Genomic DNA, 19,013 nt, shown 5'->3' with positions numbered 1-19,013 from the left:
GTCTTTATTGAAAAAATGACACCTCTTTTCCAAAACTAAGGAGGAAACAATGCTAAGTCAGATTTTGTTCTGTGTGATATTACACTCCCAAGCATTCAAAGTACTGTACTATTAAAACAAATTGCATTCCACAGCCATCGAACAAAGTCCCATTTTCCTTAAGTATGACCTTAACTTGAGCTAGAGAGTGTTACAGGATGATTAAACTCCAGCTGAGAGCTTTCCCAGCAGCCCTAGAGGTCCTGCTTGTGACATTAGAGCTGCCACGAAGCAGCTACACTGAGCAGAGCATTGATAGCAACCTGGGCACAATGTCTGGGAATGCCTGGGCAAGTCCATGCCCCAGCTCCAACAAGAATAATTTAAATATCTGATTTAACCATAACATGAAGGGGTTTCATTCTGACTTATTTGCACTATCAATTTAGACCTTACTTTTATTGCTTGTGTTATAAATTGTTTCTCTAATTAAAAGTAGTTTATTATTGATTGGTATCTCTGAGGATGCATTGACTTGCTGCTTTATAGAGATTTAACCTTAAATTTGGTCATTGTTTTTGATACCCAGAAGTGTGAAATTCTATGTTATGCCATCTGTTCTAAATTGTTAATTTAGAAGGTAGTACATGTAGTCAGATTCGTATTTGTTATTAGTAGATCTGGTTTGTTTTGGTATTTTTAAAACATTATCTTGTTCCAGAACCATTCGGATTTTATCAGCACTGTAGAAAAGAAAAAAATAGAGCCTGTAGGAGATCTGGATTTTGAGAATTTTTTTTCCAGCTAGTAAAAGAAAGAAGTAAGTATTGTAAGAAAAATCAAAATGTGTTTTGTGTTTACATTTTTCTCATTCAAAAAAAGAAGTTATGCAGATGCTGGTTTGAGCTGATTAGTCACTGTGGTTTTTAAGATCTTAAAGGTAGCTGATGTGAGTTCTTATGTTAGTGTTCACTCACAGACAAGAAGAAGACACAAATTTACTGCATTTTATCTTTAAATTCTTCTCTAAAGAAATTTAACTAACTGTAATTAAAAAATTCCAATCAAATCTACTTTTATAGCAGATGTGTGAAATATGCTTCATCATTCTCAGATGAACCTATTTAAGAGCCTAGATTGCTGTTTAATTTTAAAAAGTGTGGAAGATTAAAATAAATTTAGATATTAATATGACCTGTGTATACTCTACTTTGCTTCTTTAGAAATGTCTAGTGTAAAATTTTTGGAGACACCTCTAGTTTTTAACACAGTTGTTTTTGGCTTCAGACAAAAACTTCAGCAATGTCGGCCAATGTGAAGATGAATATCTTGGTCCTGCAGGAATTCACCTGTCCATTCATTGCCTTTCCACTCTTTATCTTACTGACAATTTCATTTGCTGCTGTTGAAAACACATGGCTGCACATGACCACAGACCACAGTGAGAACGACAACATGAGCATGAGCCACCAGTGTGCCCAGGTAGCCAAGAAGGCCAAGGGCATCCTGGCCTGGATCAGGAATAGTGTGGCCAGCAGGAGCAGGGAGGTCATCCTTCCCCTGTACTCAGCACGGTGAGGCTGCACCTTGAGTGCTGTGTCCAGTTCTGGGCCCCTCAGTTTAGGAGGGACGTTGAGACTCTTGAGCATGTCCAAAGGAGAGCAACGAGGCTGGTGAGGGGCTTGGAACACAAGCCATATGAGGAATGACTGAGGGAGCTGGGGTTGTTTAGCCGGGAGAAAAGGAGACTCAGAGGTGACCTTATCACTCTCTTCAACTTCTGAAGGGTGGCTGTGGTGAGCTGGGGGTTGGTCTCTTTCTCCGGGCAACAAAAGACAGAACACGAGGACACAGTCTCAAGCTGCACCAAGAGAGATACAGGCTAGACTTAAGGAGGAAGTTTTTCACAGAAAGAGTGGTCAAATACTGGAATCATCTGCCCAGGGAGGTGGTGGAGTCACCATCCCTGGATGTGTTTAAAAAAAGACTGGATGTGGCACTTGGTGCCTTGACCTAGTTGAGGTGTTAGAACATGGGCTGGACTCGATTATCTTAAAGGTCCCTTCCAACCTAGAAATTCTGTGATTCTGTGACAAAGAAAAAGGAGTGTTCCCCGTCATGGCTTTTCCAGCAAAACAGAGTTTCCATGTGCCACCCCACTACACCAGGCTACTGGGAAAAACACTTGACAAAGCTTCTCAGACCTCCTCATGCTGACAAGCTGCTCACAGAAAGCTGCCCAGCAGATGAAAGGAGGTGAAAGCAGATGAAAGGTAGCAGTATTTGCAGGGGAGCCTGAGAAGAAGAGAATAGAACGTGCAAGGAAGAATGTGTGGGAGACTGATTGACAGTGAGGAAGGACAGAGTTTGACACCATCTTCCTTGAACTGCCAGGTTTATTTAACCAAATTTTGGAGAGATTCACTTTTTTTGAAAATCGTCATAATCCTAACCATTGCACTGGACTTGTAGCTGCTTCTAAAGTGGCCCTGTGGAAGCCAAGAGAATACAGTTTACACCAGTGGGCTCTGCTGTGCAAAACTACTCCCAGCATGACAGCATCCTTGCATCTGAAGATAGGATGCACTCCACTGAGTGTGGGGTCCATCAAGAATTATGGACAGTGCAGATCCCTGTGCCTCCCACAAGGACACTGTGAGAGGAGACTTACCCCTGCACCCTCCTTGGCTTCAGAACTTTCACAGGAGCATGGTCCCGATGGGTCCCTCAGCAGCATAGCCAATCCTCCTGCACCTACAAAACCAAAGACATTTATTGTCCATGGGAGAATACGCATGGCTGAGAGGTTGCTTTGCTTTGCTTTGTTTTGGATCCATTTCTACCCACCACACTCTGTCACCAACCTAGTGTTTTGTCATTCTTGTTGAAGAACATAGAAAGGCTACAAAAACTGTGACTGACAAATATTTTTGCCAGCTGAACACAGCTGTGTGCTGCATAGAGGCAGCTGGCTCTTTGGGGAAAATGCAATGGGTGCTTAATGTTGACACAGTGTGCCGTGGCTCAGGAAGAACATACTCCATTCCAGACCACTCAGTGGCCTCCCTGTCCCTAGGGTGGTTCCCAGTGGCAGAGCTGCCCTGGTTCCTGATGGGGTGGTGGGATGGCTCTTGTCACCTCCAGGCAGCTGCCTAGACACTGGTTGCTCTGTGCTCACCCTTGTTGCTGTGCTGAAGGTGTGTCTGTGCTCACACTCTGTATGAGATGGTCCTGTCTCTAGGAGAAGCCAGAGGACTTTTCATCACTTCTGTGCATCCAAAGGGCAGGGAAAATAAGAGCACCTGGACCCCTAACTAAGATTATGTCATATTAGAGAATGCTGTTCTGTCATGCATGCAGTAGTTATCACTGCTTATTGGGTCATGTCAGGTCACAAGCACAGCTTGCAGGGCATGGTGTGGGCAGCCTGTCTGGGAGAACCTCTGCACTTTTATTTCTGTATCAAACTTAGGCCTATAAAGAAGGTAAGAACATATCCACTGATCTCACTTTCGGGGACAATCTTGTTTAAGCACAGCTAGCCACAGACAGCTGCTTGATTGCTTTCAGAATTTCCATAGCAATGGCAATAATTAAATAATGTTGGGTTAGAGTCAGATTAAATCAGTGAATATTTTCTAGGTTGTGAAATTAAATTATAGGGGTTACATGATCTCCTCTGTAAAGAAGCAAGGTGTGTAAGGATTTGTGTATTATTTCCAGTAGCTCTACTGAAGGTACACATTCACACAGGGAGTACATTGAATAAAGCTCCTTATGCTACCACAGCACAGTGCATGCCTACTAAATTTTAAATGAGTCTCTCATGTAATAATACATCTTGAAATGGCTTTGCAGACCTTGGTCAATACAAGGATAGTTATTCATGTCCTCTGCTGCTACTTGAGTCTATAATCTTGAGTGTATCTCTTGAACTCACTACTGTTTGTGTATGCATCACCATTGTGTTATGATTACTTATGCAAAAAGGATCTGTGTTTCAGAGATGCCCTTGGCATATTTTTTGCTCCAGTGGACAGTGGCACATGCTAATAGTGTTACCTTGAGCTGTAGTTGAGAGAGACTTTCTCTACAGACCTGCATCTTTTCTTCTAACAATATTGGCTGGTTGCAGCTTCAGTTAGACTTCTTTTGCTCTGGGAGAATATTAAAAAGTGCCAGTGGGACTCATGTGCCCATAAAAATTCTGAAAATGCTTTTAACTTTTTCCAGCACAGGTTCTCTGGAGCTGGTTCTTCCTACCTGCTGAGCTATGTTGTCCATGTAGCCCACAGAGCCAATAGATAGCCCTCAGGAAAGCTTGAGAACTGCATTAAAACCAACTTGAGAAGTAATGGAATTGAGACATTTTTTCTTGTGTTCTCCACACTCTGAAACAGTCCACAAAGTCAGAACCCTAATCCTGTGACTTTACCACAGGATTGATCCCTTCTTTGCATTCATCTGTATGCTCTATGGGGTTCCCATAGAGTATTGCTGTTTTGGAAGTGAGGCTGCAGAAAAAGCAACTAGTTTATTCTGCTCTGAGTTTTTTGTCTCTGATTTTTTTTTCTTTCCAGCTCTCTTTGATAGCTTTATTCATGTTAATCTCAGACCAAAAGGATTGTCCTTTTTATATATCTATATATGACATTTCAGCATAATGGGTCTTTGATTGTCTACTGATATTTATATGCTCTCCAGAAAACCAGATGTGAAAGATCTGTGTACCTTTTTTTATCGTTTCACTAAAACTTCCCTTCATACTCATGCTACTTTGCATCTTTTTCTGCAATGTATTTGGAATTGTGAAGATTTTGCTCGTTATCCTTGAATGGATGCCTCCACATTACCTTGTAGCTGTCAGACTGCGTCAGAGAATAGGAGCAGTTGGTGCTGAAATATCTAAGTCTATATTATAAATACTTCCAGGATGTATGGAAATGTCAGGCTAGATTTAGTCCGATTCCTTGGAGTGAATGTTACCATACTATCATAAAGAACACTACTTGATTTGAATATTTATGTTTACGCTATGGCTTGAAAAGTGTTTCCTGTGACCCTGCAGCAGAGTTTCTGGTTTGGTTTCCTCTAAAAGCACTCTCGCATACGACTCAACAGTACATCTGTAGTGTGAATCACTCCACATCTGAATCAACTGCAAATGTGGTAGAGGAGGGAGGAATGAGTTCACTAAAAACCATACTACTGCTCTCTGATGAAACGCTGATGTATGTGCAGCCTAAGCCCAGCAAGAAAGTGTAGCCTGCTGACTAGGATGCTCAGTGGAAATGTGAGTTACCTAATTTCACACTTGTGCTACAACTAGCATTCTGCATACTCCTTGGAAGGCACTGGTATTGTCTTAAGTTCTGCACCTGTAAGATATATTCCCCACTGATGTGGCAACACTTGAAACACTAAGGAGAGATACTACAGTGGTAAAAAATGTACCTTGCTAGAGAAAAGTCATGAAAGTCTGAGGCCTAGAAATTAACATGCATAAGAACTTATATATTTCCTGCACACCTCACAAAATAAATAAGTATCATGAGTAGACTTCATCCCCCACTGTTTTTGGTGACAGGTCATATCTGCTGTAGCATTGAGCTTGGATTTGATTTACATGAAAGATGTGGCAATGTCATAATCACCCTTGGATTAAAAAAAATAAATATCCAAGCATGTTCACATTCATGGACATGTTATAAAGGCCTAGATAGTACCAGTTCCTGCTGCTATTAACACAGTTAAGTTTTTACGTTTATAATAATCTGTACAGCAGTGATGGAGTAAATTGAGCAGAACAGCTGCAGGGCAGCTTCATCAGCACTCTCGGGGCTCAGTGGCTTTTCATCCATCTCTGTGCATGCTAGCTCCACGTCTGTGCAGCACTGTGCTGACTTCTTTGTTTCCTTTTATTTGCTGTTCATTTCAACTGTGAATAGGGTTTGATAGATGACAGGAGGTTTGCAATAAAGAGGACCAAATAATAATACAGGAATGAAGCTGAGCTAAAAGCTTTTCCTTAAGAGACATAGCCACACAGATTTGGGAGAGAAATCAAGGTGCAGATAATTAGAATGAATTTGGGCTCTCACCAGCATCAGCTAGTAGAGAAAGGAACAGATATTGTCAAGACAGGAAGACTGAAATTTGAGTAAAAGTCCAGTAGCTCCTGGTGATTTATTTGGCAGTGAATGTGCAGAATATGGGTGAAAAAGTAAGGTACTGGTGAGGAATCTGGAAAACTGTTTTGTGCACCCACGCAATAAACAAACAAGGGAAGATTTTATCTGCCTGTTCCTGAATCACAGTTCTTCATGGTTAGCACTGTGACCACAGGGAAGCACCTCTGATTGGGCTAGCTTTGGCCTGGGGGCACCACATCATCTCAAGGGTCCTTGTTCCAGCAGTCTCAGTCTCCCAAACACTTTGCGTTTCTATTCTATTTCCACAGAAGCTAGACAGAGAAGGGAAACTTTAAGGTGCAATTCAGCTACTAAAGTATGTAAACTCTCTGCAGTGACCCAAAACTCCTTTAGAAAACCCATGAACTACAGACTTAGGACCTTAGTTTTGATATTTGTTTTAGTGACAGAGAGCTCTGTGTTTTCAGCATACAGACTCCATTGCTGTGCTGTTAAGCTGTCAGGAAACAACTCCAAACTTATGCCATACACCCATTAACATTGGTGTAGTCTCCATCCATCCAAAATCTGGAAGCCTACATCCTCTTGTCAGAGAAATTGGTTCAGTAAAGAAGCAGGTTGTAGCATAAGAGAAGCTGAATCAGAGAGCAATTTAGTGCAAATATGTGTCTCCTCAGAGGAAAAGGCAGATAAAGCACTTAAGAGTATTCACCAGGAAAACTACATTAAGCTTTCTTCATTTCTCCCAAGACAGTAATTTTTGTCTGACCAAATCAGCCGTCTGCTGGAATGCAGATGGATCAGTTTATTCTCTTTCACTGAGACAGTTTGCTTGTGGACGACACTTCTAGTCCTTTTCAAAGCCAAGGAACACTGTGTACATGTGTCCCAAAAGCACAAAGTACTACTCCTAGATTGCTTCTTTCTCCCTTCTGCAGGGTGTTTGTATCCCTGATCTACTGGCCAGTCTGCGGCTCACAAGAGTGCCTCCTGCCCTGTTCAGACTGGAACAGGTCAGCTCAAACCACATAAATCCTGGAACATCATTTAACTTGGTCTTGAACAGGCCAAGGAGGCAATTTATTACAGCAACTATTTTCACTTGACTTGGATCACAGGAATTCCTGCTGTTCCTCAGTCTGCTTTCTTTCAGCTACCCAGGACTTGTCATTAAAAATGAACGATCGACTATGTCTTCATGTTAATGTCTTGGCAGTGCCCAGCTCAGCCGGCGGGCAGATGCCATGTTACACTACACAGCAGAGATTGTCACCAGTGATTCCTGTGATTAATAGAAGGTCTTCAGAAAAATAAAATCCTCAAAGAAAGAGAGGGAGAAAAAAAAGGACACAGTCTAGGAAAAATCTTCTAGCAAGACTGCTGACATGTTTATTTATTAAACCACTAAAAGGCTTGGTGATTTCCTGGTGTTCAGATTGGGAGAGGTCACATAACAGAAGAAAAAGGCATAACTTCAGTGGTGAAGAAAACCACTGATTTATCTTTTTTTTGCACTTTAATGCTATGTCGAGGCATTGCATGCTTGCTGTGTTTTGAAACAACAGTAGGGAAAATTTCTTACCCTTTTAATCATGTTTTGAGGGCTCTAAGAGTTAAGAAAAATTTTATACTCTATTTAATAAAATCTTCAGTCTTAGAAAAACTTGCAGAAAGTGCTGTAGGTGCCACTTTTTTTGATGTGTCTCATAGCAATTGTCTGAAACACACTAGCTCACTTAATGTGTTTTTCTGCATCTGATGTTATTAACTGGGTTGAATGCCGAGGTTATAAAGCTAATAGCACAATTCTCTTTTGCTGATTTGCTTTTCCTTTCTAAATGGTTTCCCTTTTTTCAGCTTTCACACTGTGATGTATTTTGTACTTAAATACAAATAAGACAAAATTCTCCCTGCTTGTACTAACTAGCAGGAGGGAAATCACACTTACTTATGCCCCAAGAAAAAGGAGCCTTGACTGGTGAGATCCTTCAGAGTGCTGGTTGGTTTGTGGCCACACCAGAAACATTGTGTCTGTACTAAGAATAAATGTCAAAGTCTCAGTCTCCAAAATTCAGGCTTACATTTTAGATGCAGATGTCTGGCACCATTTTGGAAAACACCTAAGACTTTTATCAGTGGTTGCAGGCATACCAATTAAAGCCATTGTGCAGATCTCCATCACTGAGATGGATTAGTTCCCTTCAACGCAGGCTTTCAGGAAGTGATTTGAATTAGTCCAGTCTCACCATACTCTTGACATGTTTTTTGCATGTTTCATTTGTGGGGGAAGTGATGGTGGCTTGGAAGACCAGTTATATCTTCAGCAATTCACTACAAAGTCATGCAATACCAGTCTAAATATCTGTCCTTTACTTTTTTTAACAAGGAATTTCTACCTACCAACATAGTTTCTAGTGACCAACTGTGATAAAATAATGTTGATTCACATCTTGTAGGCATTTTCTCATAGATTTAGCTCTGGGGGAAAAAACTGTTAGTTATAGTTAGTTCTAGTACCACAAAATAGTCGCAAGTGTGCAATGAAGTTCATAATTTCTGCTATGAAGCAATCAAAATGCCCTCAGAACCATAATCTACATGTATTTTGGAAAGAAACCTTAAGTATAGACCAGCCCTAAGATTAAAACTATTCTAAGAGAATAAGATTGCAATGTTGCTTAGAAAATAACTCTCAGTCCCAGCAATCTTGATCACAATGAAGAACTTTTGATGGAAGCGAGAGAGAACCACTAAAATTTTTGACAGAGAAAATGTCTTCAAAACATAAGCTAAAACTCTGACATGAATTTGGAGGCATAAATAAGGGAAAAAAACCAGTGAATTCTGTTTTTCTTGCTTGTAATAATTTGCCTTGGAGTACATTCCCTTATTTGGAATGACTAGGTAAGAAGAATGATATTCTATTGTTAAAAGAACAGATATCCTCCCAACTTCATAGGGATTTAGCTCCTGCATGTCACAGAAGTGCAGCCGAATGATTAATTCATTGCCTTGAACAAGAGTTTAAAATTAGCAGAGAACTCCTTGAATAATATGACGAAAGGAAGCACAAGTGATGTAATGCAAGCTCTTTTTAATCATGACATCTTAAACCTGACCACAGAAAGAAAGCAGAAGATAGCAGAAGGATTATCTGCTACTGATAACCATTCTCTGTGAGGAGAAAGAAAAGCCATCACTTACAGAAACAGCACTGAAAGTTCATTTTTAGTGCAGGAGATGAGACAACTTGTGGTACTAACCTTGCTGCACCCATATAAAAGATTTCTTGGCCCCAAGAAATGCCTTGGCATAAATAACCATGAAGACAAGGTTCTAACCTTCTCATCACAGCCAACAGAATGGGCTGCAAAAGCTATGTCAAATTCCATTAGCTGCTAAGTCAGACAACTTATCTCCTCCCTTCCTCATGCTGATCTTGCCTACACTGATGCAGACAATGCATATTTTTATGATTATTTTTTAAATTTCCTGGATTAGATCTGCAGTTGCAGGTACCAGTGGTTGGGAATGCTTCATACATATGCAGAAGATATGTTGTGGATGCATCTGCAATAGTCAAAAGTGACATGTGCAGTTAAACCTACTTTTCTCTTTGTTGACATTTAGCAGCAGATAGGATATTCCCCACTAGTATCAAATAGTACTGCTGAAGTAAATGCCCACGTCTTTGCAGTGCCTCTCCTAGGAATGGTAGGAAAGCAATCTCCATTTTTCAGCTAACTGTGTCTTTAGATGATTTTCCAATTAGGCTTATCTGCTTTTTCCTGTGAAAAAACCAGTTTGACTCAAGAGGGTAAACCTTATATATGTCAGATTGCATAACTGCGGAAGGGGTGTGACAAACATACTCTGCTGACATTTAGCTGCAGGTAATAGAATGTATATGAGAGAAACTGCTGCCATCAATTTTCCTTTAACACCTCATGGTCTCCTAGGAGGTGACATTTTGAATCTGGTTTGCATTTGGAGATCTTGCAAAAATGTCAGGCTCTCTGAAGGTGATTACAAGTGAATGAACTGCATGCATCCACCTGTGGATTTAGGAATAAACAGGTATAACTTTTTGTGAGCAGCCCTGTTCCATGCTGGTAAGAAATGTCATATTCCTAGATTTTCACAGGTAATCCATGAGTTAAACTAGTAAAACAAGGAGGTTTATAGCATAAAACCATGAAGAACTTGTTCAGTTTTTGACAAAGCAACAGGAAGACCCCTGAGAACACCGAAAGGGGGTTTGTATGTCAAATTTTGTAGTGGTTAAGAGCCAGACTGTAATGAGGCAGATGTAGCCCAGAGTATCTGGGGCGGTCTAATGTTTGATCTCCAGTTTTGAGTATTTTTGAGTTAAGATTATACTGTCAGTTGTTTTGAAGAAATGTGCAACTTTTCTGACAGAAAAATTTGTATCAATACTTTATGGCAAAGTCAAACTACCAGTTTTGCCAAACTACCAGTGATAGAAAATTATATTAATTAATGCCTTGTCACTGTCTTCCGTTGTGGTCAAGATATGAAAGAATCCCATCCAATCCTACATTTGTACTAGACACACATGTTAACACAAAACCTGTAAATTCTGCAATGGTGGAGTCAAATTTTGCTAGATCTGGCACATGAGAGTTGAAAGGTGCAGGTGACTTGGTGTCATCATGAGCCATGACAATGCTGGAAAGCCAAGCAATCCAGGAGAGTGTACACTTTCAGGCCGTGTATTAGTTCACCTGAAGTTGAGGGTAGATCCACTATCTGAAAGCAGAGATCCAGAGCACTGAACAGAGTTAGTAAATGTGTAATCAAACTAAAATCACTCATGATGTAAGGTTAATTTGACAAAAGGACATCTGAGATAAGATCCAGACATTAAAGGATAGAGATGCATGTCTTCACCTAAGCTTAGCTGTGCCACGTGGTAATCAGTTTCAGTGATTTCAGAGAGGGTACTTATAGAGTAAGTTACTGTTCAATTAGAGAAGATGCATCAACCTCTGGCCTCTGTGGATAATCTTAGAAAATTATATGTAATTTGAAAAAATTATAATGTTTGCTTTCAAAGTACTATTTGTTTTTACTAGCAAACATAATAACCAGATATGGTACGTCCTTCTCAGTCATTCACAGATCAACTCCCCAGTTAAAATAGCTAGTGAAATGTTTCATTTCCTAGCCACAACATTCAAAGGAGGCATGACTTGCTGGTCAAAACTCCAGTGATGTTTCTTATTAAAGCCATACGCTTTAGAGAGTTCAGTAAAGGATTTCTTGACTCCCTACTAGAGGAAGAGATCAAATGCTTAAAAAGCAAAAGCCAAAGGAAAAGGAGAATAAATTATGATTTTGGTTTAATGATATTGGGCGATGATTTTCACCTAAAAGTTTTAATATTTTAGGACAGAGCATAAGTTAATGTGTAATGTCAAATTATGTCACATCCATCACCTTCCTAAGACAATGCTTAGGGCATTATGAGAAACATAACAACCAACACTTCACAGAATCACAGAATAAGCTGAGTTGGAAGGGATCCACAAGGGTCATTGAATCCAACTCCTGGCCCTGCACAACTCCATCCCCAAGAGTCATATCACATGACTGAGAGCATTCTCCAAACTTCTTGAACTCTGTCAGAGTGGTGCTATGAACAGTTTCCTGGGGAGCGTGTTCCAGTGCCCAAACAACCTGGTGATGAATCTTGTCTTAATAGTGATTTATAGGGATCCAGCTGGAGCAGCAGATCCTGCACAATTTCAGGTTTGACTGGGAGTTCAACACTCTCGCAGTCATGGTCCTCCAGGCATTAAGACGCTCCTGGTCCTTCACCCATGTTGAAGGCAGAGGCAAAGGATACATTAAACACTTCTGCCTTGTCTACGTCATTGTTGATGAGGTGACCATTCTCATTGTGTAATGGACCAATGTTATTTCTACACTGCCTTTTGCCTTAAATATAGTTGATAAAACCCTTTTTATTTTCCCCCATGTTTCTGGCCAGCTTCAACTCCAGTTGAGCTTTGGCCATATTTTCTCCCTACACTGGCAAACAACATCTATCTGTTCTTCTCATATCACCTGACTTTGCTTCCACTGTGTGTATACATTCTTTTTTTGCCTAATTTCCAAGAGAGGATCGCTATTCTGCTTGATTTCCAGCGTTTGGGAATTGCCTACTCCTATGCCCTTAGGCAGTGATATTTGAAAAGTGACCAGCACTGATGGACCTGGGCACTGGCAAAAGCATTTTCCCAGGGGACATTACTCACTAGTGCCCTGAGCAGCCTGAAGTTTGTTCTCCTCATGTCCAGAGGCAAAGTTTTGCTGACTTTTCCTCCTGACAACAGTTGTTCCATGATCACTGTGGCCAAGATGGCCACTCATTTTCACTTTGCTCATGAGATCCTCTCTGTTGACAAGCAGCAGATGCAAGAGGGCATCTTTGAGTTAGTTCCCTTCGGACCTGCTCCAGACAGCTGTCATCCAGCTTTTCTAGGAAGCCTCCAGCCTGGGTTGTACTAGTTGTGTGATGCTCTCAGTTAACTTCTGGCAAATTGAAGTCCCCATGACAGGACAAAAGCAGTTGACTTGGAATTGTCCCTTAGTTCCTCAATGAATTTGTTGGCATTATTGTCCTGGCTAGGAGGTCTGTAGAAGATTCTCACATTGATATCCACGTTATTTGTTTGTCCCTTCTTATCCAGAGGCTGTCAGCTGTGGATTGCCAACCGTGAACTCCATATATTCTAACCCTTTTGTTACTTTAAGTCTCACTGCAGAGAGATGGGCCAACTGGATATAACTTTCTAGATTTTCCCATGCTTTGAGAACTCATGTAAAGACATCATCCAGAAACAGAAACCCTGCACATTAGTAAAGCCTCTAAGCCTTCAGATAAGCAAACATACAGGAGATTAAAGAGATGCTTTCTCTCTGCACTTCCTAAAGCAGCATAGGCCGGTATGTATTCCCAAAGGCCTTTGTCCTCTCTCACTTCTTCAAGGCCACAATGTGTGCTCCTCAAAATGTGCCCTGCTGGTGCAATTCAAAAACTCTGACTCTTATGTCTGTGGTATGCTAAACATGGTTTGTCAAGTGTAGAACAAACAGCTATGGCACAATCCAAAGTCATTAGGAAAAATCTGTTTTTCTCCTGCAGGCTTGTGGAGATTATCAACTCAGTTTTACCTGTTCTCTCTCAGCTGTGTATCTGTCCTGTGACATGCATTGTCTAAATTAAAAATTAAAAATATTCCTGAGGCAATGGAAGTCTTTAAGCACTTGCATTCCAGAGTACATCAAAACACAGTAAAGCTGATGCTTCACTTTGGATAGCTGTGCTTTTTTTGGAGTCACATTACTTTAGTTTACAGCACCCTCATTGCCTGCTGGGGAAGAAGTCACATGCAAGACAGGCCCATGATGTGAGAGGCTTCCCTGTCTAATGAGACAGTCCATCTGTGCAGGCTGCGGCAAAGAGAAAGCTGATGAATGAACAGTATTTGTAACTATGGAGTTTTTCCAGAGCTTGAGCCCTGAGCCTAGCTGGAGGCATTCTGTCTAATAAGCAAAATTCACCTCCTTTTAAAATGTAGATTTTGTAGTATACTTGCATCTCTCTTAACCTGTCCTGTTTCTTTTGTTCCCTCCCTTCCTCATTAGCATGAACACCAAATAGCGTTGAGTAAAGTGTCTTCCTTAGAGAATTATCTACCATCTTGAGGAAAAAAACAGCATAGAGCCTGTACCAGGGTAGCAATAATCATTTTGTGCAGCTCCCATCTTGACAATAAACCTGTAATAGCAGTGGAATAGAGCATGAAGAAGGCATAAAATTACATCAGGGTTTCAATTACCTTTTGTATTACCTTTAACTCAAATACTTACTGCTTCAGTGCTAGAGTTATTACTTACTTTTATAAGATTTTAAAATAACACCTTAAAGAGGCAGCCTGCCCTGTAGACAGAGAATCCAGCTTTGAAAACAAACAAAGAGCAGGAAATTTCAGAAGGTTTCAGGGTAAGCCCCCAAATGTCAGGCTGCTTATTTAAACCATTCCTGCTGAAATATAGCAAGCTACAGTTCTTGTGAGATTTTCAGAAATTAGAAGTGTATTAGAAAGCCTCTTTTTGAAAGAACCACTGTACTTTAATATCAAGTATTGCATGGAACATGATATTGTGCAGCATAATGAATAAAGAAGAGAGATGGTGTTTGGTGATTTTGGATTTTGTTTGTTGGTTGGTTTTTTCTCGTTTTTATTTTTCTTCAACTTTAAATCAGTCAAATTGCTTGATCCTCAGTAGCTCTCAATTTGTGAATAGTTCAGCCTGAGTTTAAAATAAGTTTGTGACTGACTGCTTCTTCCCTTATTCAAATAGTCTCTTCACAATGTGTACCAAATAACAGATAAAAATACTGTCATGCATAATTTCTTTTAACAGTACAGGTAGGTGCTTGGATTTTCCACATTTATTTTCTGAGAATAGTATGAGTACAAGACATCTTCTAAGAATACAAGAAATGCCCTACTGGACTGGAAAAATTGGTTTTGACACCAGCAAGAAGAAGCTTCACATAGGGAGAATCCCTGTACTGGTCTGTATCCCCTGTACTTCCTCCAGCATCACAATCACTATACCAGGGATTCCACTGGACATGTCTCTGCCTTGTCCCTTTAATATATTTTCTAAATCTATCATCCACTGGTTTGTTAACATGGAGACATTTGTCTGTCTGGGGTTGTTTGTTGTTGTTGCTCTTGTTTGTTTGTTTTGTTTGTTTTTTCTTCTGCATAATACCCTCATCATCTACATGGTGTGTGAACTGCCATGATTAGTGCTACCGGTTCAGAAACATCTAAGGAGAACAGACAGTGAACCCAAGAACAGAACTGTTATAAATTATGGCTTGTTAAAAGAGCCTTGCAATTTTAAATGTCAAAGATATGACAGCGAAAAGATTGAATGCTCAGGAATTTTTAATTCACAGTCTGAATTTCAGACCACCTTAAAAGAAGCTCTCATAGTATATAGAGGCAGAGGCAGTCAAAGCAGTCATAACTTTCAGGAATTTTAGCCTCTAGCAGTGTTTGCGGCAGATAAAGGATCAGCAGAATAGGTTCACACTCAATAAGAACACACTATTTAATAAGGAATTAGGTTAGCAAAGGAAGACAGATGGCAAGAACAGACAAGACAGTTTGAGACCTAAGTCTAATTCAGATTTGACACAGCTAACTGAATGGCCATTGAAGTCAATGAGATGTTTACATATTTGTATCAGGGCTGAATTTGCAGAAGAAGGTGAATAGTTGACTTCAAATAGATGTTGGAGGTTTGGTTTTTTTTAAATTTTTTTTTTTTAATTTAAAGCTGGGATGATCATATGAATATTTTGTGCTATCCCAAAGCTTACACTTTAAAATCCAGCAGATTTAATGAGCAGAGATGTTTCCTACATAATGCAAATGTAGTTGAAAGACAGTGCCTGGCCTAAGGCTTTGTATATATGTAACAGAAACAAACAGATGGAGACAAGCAGAGGCTTGTTCTGTGCAACCGAAGTTGAATGGGACTATGAATCCTTGTTCCCTCACTTTGAGGCTGGTCTCTTTTTGAGTTTCTACAAGACTTGCTGCGGGGTACCCAACTCTCCCTAGAGTTAGAATGGGAAGTATATCCATTGTGTAAGTGAATATTTGAATATTTGGAGAAGGAGTGCTGGAAGCTAGCAGTTCACCATTCCTGCATTTTGTTCTGTCTAGGTGCCTTTTGGCTTCTGTCTAGCTCTGGGTAATCTGAGAAACAATGCTGAGAGACTAGTGGGTTAACACATAGTCTCCCTTTGTCTTCTCCTTTTCAATGAACCAGTACCAATAGCTTCTGATTTATAATACTTTGTTTTATTTTGGCTATAAAATGAGAAGATATATCCCATCCTAGTAAAATGGCATATTATTTTGCATTTGCTGCTATGTAATTACATACATAATTGCCTACTGTGGTTTAAGGCATATTGATTGCCCTACCCATTTTTGTGCAGGGTGCTCCCAATCAGTGATTTGGGAAATCCTTACTGGAAAATTGTACATTAGTTGAGACTGAGAGACCAAAATGTTGCAGAAATTTGGAAAAGCAAAGCAAAAGAGAAAGGAAGACAAAACATTTGTGTTCTTGTGGAGATATTTTTCTGCCCTCCAAAAACATTATCAGAACACTGGTTGTACAAGGAAGCAGTAAAAGATGTGGCCATGATGGGAGCAGTCATGCTTCTCCTATGTAAAGCGATGGCACTTCCTGTACCAGTGCATCAACATAAAGCAAGGGCAGGTCACCTTTCCTTGGCTTTAGCACACCCTGAAAACAGCCTGGTCTAATACACAACAAGAGCTGCCTCAGCAGCTAGCAGCTCTCGATGCCAGTGATGCACACCTGCAAGGGCAGCAGAAGCTTTCCTCATGGTGGCTGCTAGCGTGTTGAACACAGAACGTTTGCTGATGGGATACATAGGCAATAATAGTACAAACAGAGGTCTGGGGGCTGAAATCGTTCCCACCTTGGGCACTGAAGCACCCTGAAGTGTTTTTAACAGGGCTCTTTGCTGCTGTGAAACAGAGTTACCTGCCTGGTAGCTCTTCAGTTTATGACTTGTCCTCTGTGCAGATTAATGTGCATGCATGGTAACTGTGAAGAAGCATATTGGCATCAGAAAACTCTTTTTTTCTGAGGAAATGGCTGAGCTACCACATTGTAGGCAGTCACTTCATTGTCTCCTGTCTTAGTTCCTCATTTTTCATATAATGATAGCACTTCTCTGCCTTCATAGGATGCTGGATTTTTTAAATCACATTAAATGCCAAAATATAGCTTGAAGCGTCTTTTGCACTTCAATTGCTAAAGACTACTTCCATTCAATTCTTCACCTACCACCTGGAAATAATAAAAGATATTCCACAAATACTTAGGATGTTTGGAATTTCAGTAAAATCTAGTGTACCAGATCAGTTGCACGAGGCACACATGCTATTGTGCAAGATTCTATCACTTTGCTATTAGCATAATCATATTGCCATTAAACTAGTTATGATTCTTGAGGGGGCCTAACTTCACATTATGTCAGATGCCAAGCCAAGGCTCATGTGTGTAACCACATAGGATTTATCACTTTATCTGAAAACAAAAAGTATAGTCTGACGGAAATATATTATTATATATATTATTTTATATATTTAAAATATTATTTTTAAAATGTGGTCATTTTCATAGTAGTAATATTTTTTGATTAAACAATTTCTGGAAATAGTTCTGGTATTTTTATCTACCCTGTAACCCCTCGAGTTCACTTCTAGCAGCAGCCTCACTCTGTCTAATACATCATCCCGTCATTCCTCACTCATTTTGCTAGATGTTAATTGTGTTTAACTTAAGATCTATATACCTTACAGTTCAGACTACATTGCCCTCTATTTTACCATATATTAACTCACAGAACTATACAAATGACAGTTTTGATTCAGGTAGAAATCAAAAAGAGGAACTGTAAAAGAGGAACTACTTGAACTGAACCACGCAGCTTTGCTGGTAATAAGAACTAATCCAAATGTCAATGTAAGTTTTCTTTGTGTGATTTGTATTTTCAAAAACTTTGGAGTTTGAGCTTGCTAATATCAAAGCTACGGATGCACAGTGTGATGTGCAAAATCTTGAAGGTGAGTCAAGGAGTCACAGGGGCCAAAGTATATATAAGCAAGGCTTTAAGATGTAAACAAATACCAAGTAATCTTTTCTGCATAATTTCAGTATGCTGTCCCTCACTGCTCAGTTAGAAGTTCTTTCTTTTAATATGTCTTTCATAAATATTTGATATCCAGACTGAAATCTTGCATCTCTTTACTAAGGGAAATGGTTAGGATTGATTACAGTGAGAGTAATAATACAATTATAAATATTTTTTTTACAATGGGAAGCTTTACAATATATTCAGGACTTTCTGGCAACAGAATAGACTTTTTCTTTAAACTGAATTTAATGGAAAGCTGGTATTTTTAGTATTAATATATTGATTTAAATTTATGGTTTATGGAAAGTAGTACATCCTTTCCCATAAATTTTTAGGATCCAGGCCTGCAAAGATTTACACACAGAGATTCATTGTGTATTCTGGTCCCAGGAAATCAGAAACAAGACTCCCTTTGATTGCAGTTGAGCCAGGACTCCATCTGTTGCTTTCAGAGCAGGCAGTATTGCACAGCTGAAGGTTTACCAGATTTTGTAAAATGTAAGGTGTGAGCCTAGTTTTTTGACATAAGACATCAGCAATTTTTCATCATTGTCATGTTCTTGCCACATTTTAGGACACTTGTGTTTTATTTCCAACCAAAAAAAAAACCAGTGAGTCCTATCTCAGTCAACTTAAGACTTGATAAAATTGAAAAACCCAAAGGCAAATACTAACAAAAGGATAGACTGTTTAGAATTAATACTAAATATTTTTCATAAACTTAAGCCTATATTTGTTGCATCAGGGGATGTTTTCAGTACATACATGAACACACAGACACACAAACACACCCCATTCTGCAGGTAAAAAACTGCTCAAGACTATGAGGTCTTGGTCAAGTTCAGCCCAGTTCTGAGTCCAGCATAAAGCAAATCTAATCTTTGAGACTGACTAAACCCTTCAAGACAGAACTGACAAGGACTGCTACAGCAACCCTTCTCCACAGAAAGCTTAGTTTTAAGTCTAAATAGCAAATGAGAGGGAAGTTGATGTCTGGAGGCCAGAATGTGCTCTTTTTTTTCTGGCTGAAGCTGATCTTTCAGGTCTAAAAATGTGTCAAGGTTGAGGTTGGATTGTCTTTGAGGTTA

The 19,013-nt window shown here is 39.7% G+C and overlaps 1 protein-coding gene across 2 annotated transcripts in view; it reads right to left on the bottom strand.

The window, feature by feature from the left end:
- Positions 1-19,013, bottom strand: part of PALM2AKAP2 (PALM2 and AKAP2 fusion) — a 269,103-nt gene that overhangs the window by 104,216 nt on the left and 145,874 nt on the right. For both annotated transcript variants that reach the window (XM_039733217.1, XM_039733218.1), the window contains one exon: positions 2,651-2,733. In XM_039733217.1, coding sequence (XP_039589151.1) covers positions 2,651-2,733 — 83 coding nt within the window. The remainder of the gene's footprint in view (positions 1-2,650; positions 2,734-19,013) is intronic.

The sequence above is a fragment of the Passer montanus genome, unplaced genomic scaffold (assembly GCF_014805655.1).
Source record: "Passer montanus isolate IOZ18808 unplaced genomic scaffold, ASM1480565v1 scaffold85, whole genome shotgun sequence".
Lineage (NCBI taxonomy): Eukaryota > Metazoa > Chordata > Aves > Passeriformes > Passeridae > Passer > Passer montanus.
Note: the sequence above shows the minus strand (reverse complement) of the source record. Positions and strands in the feature narration are given on the sequence as shown.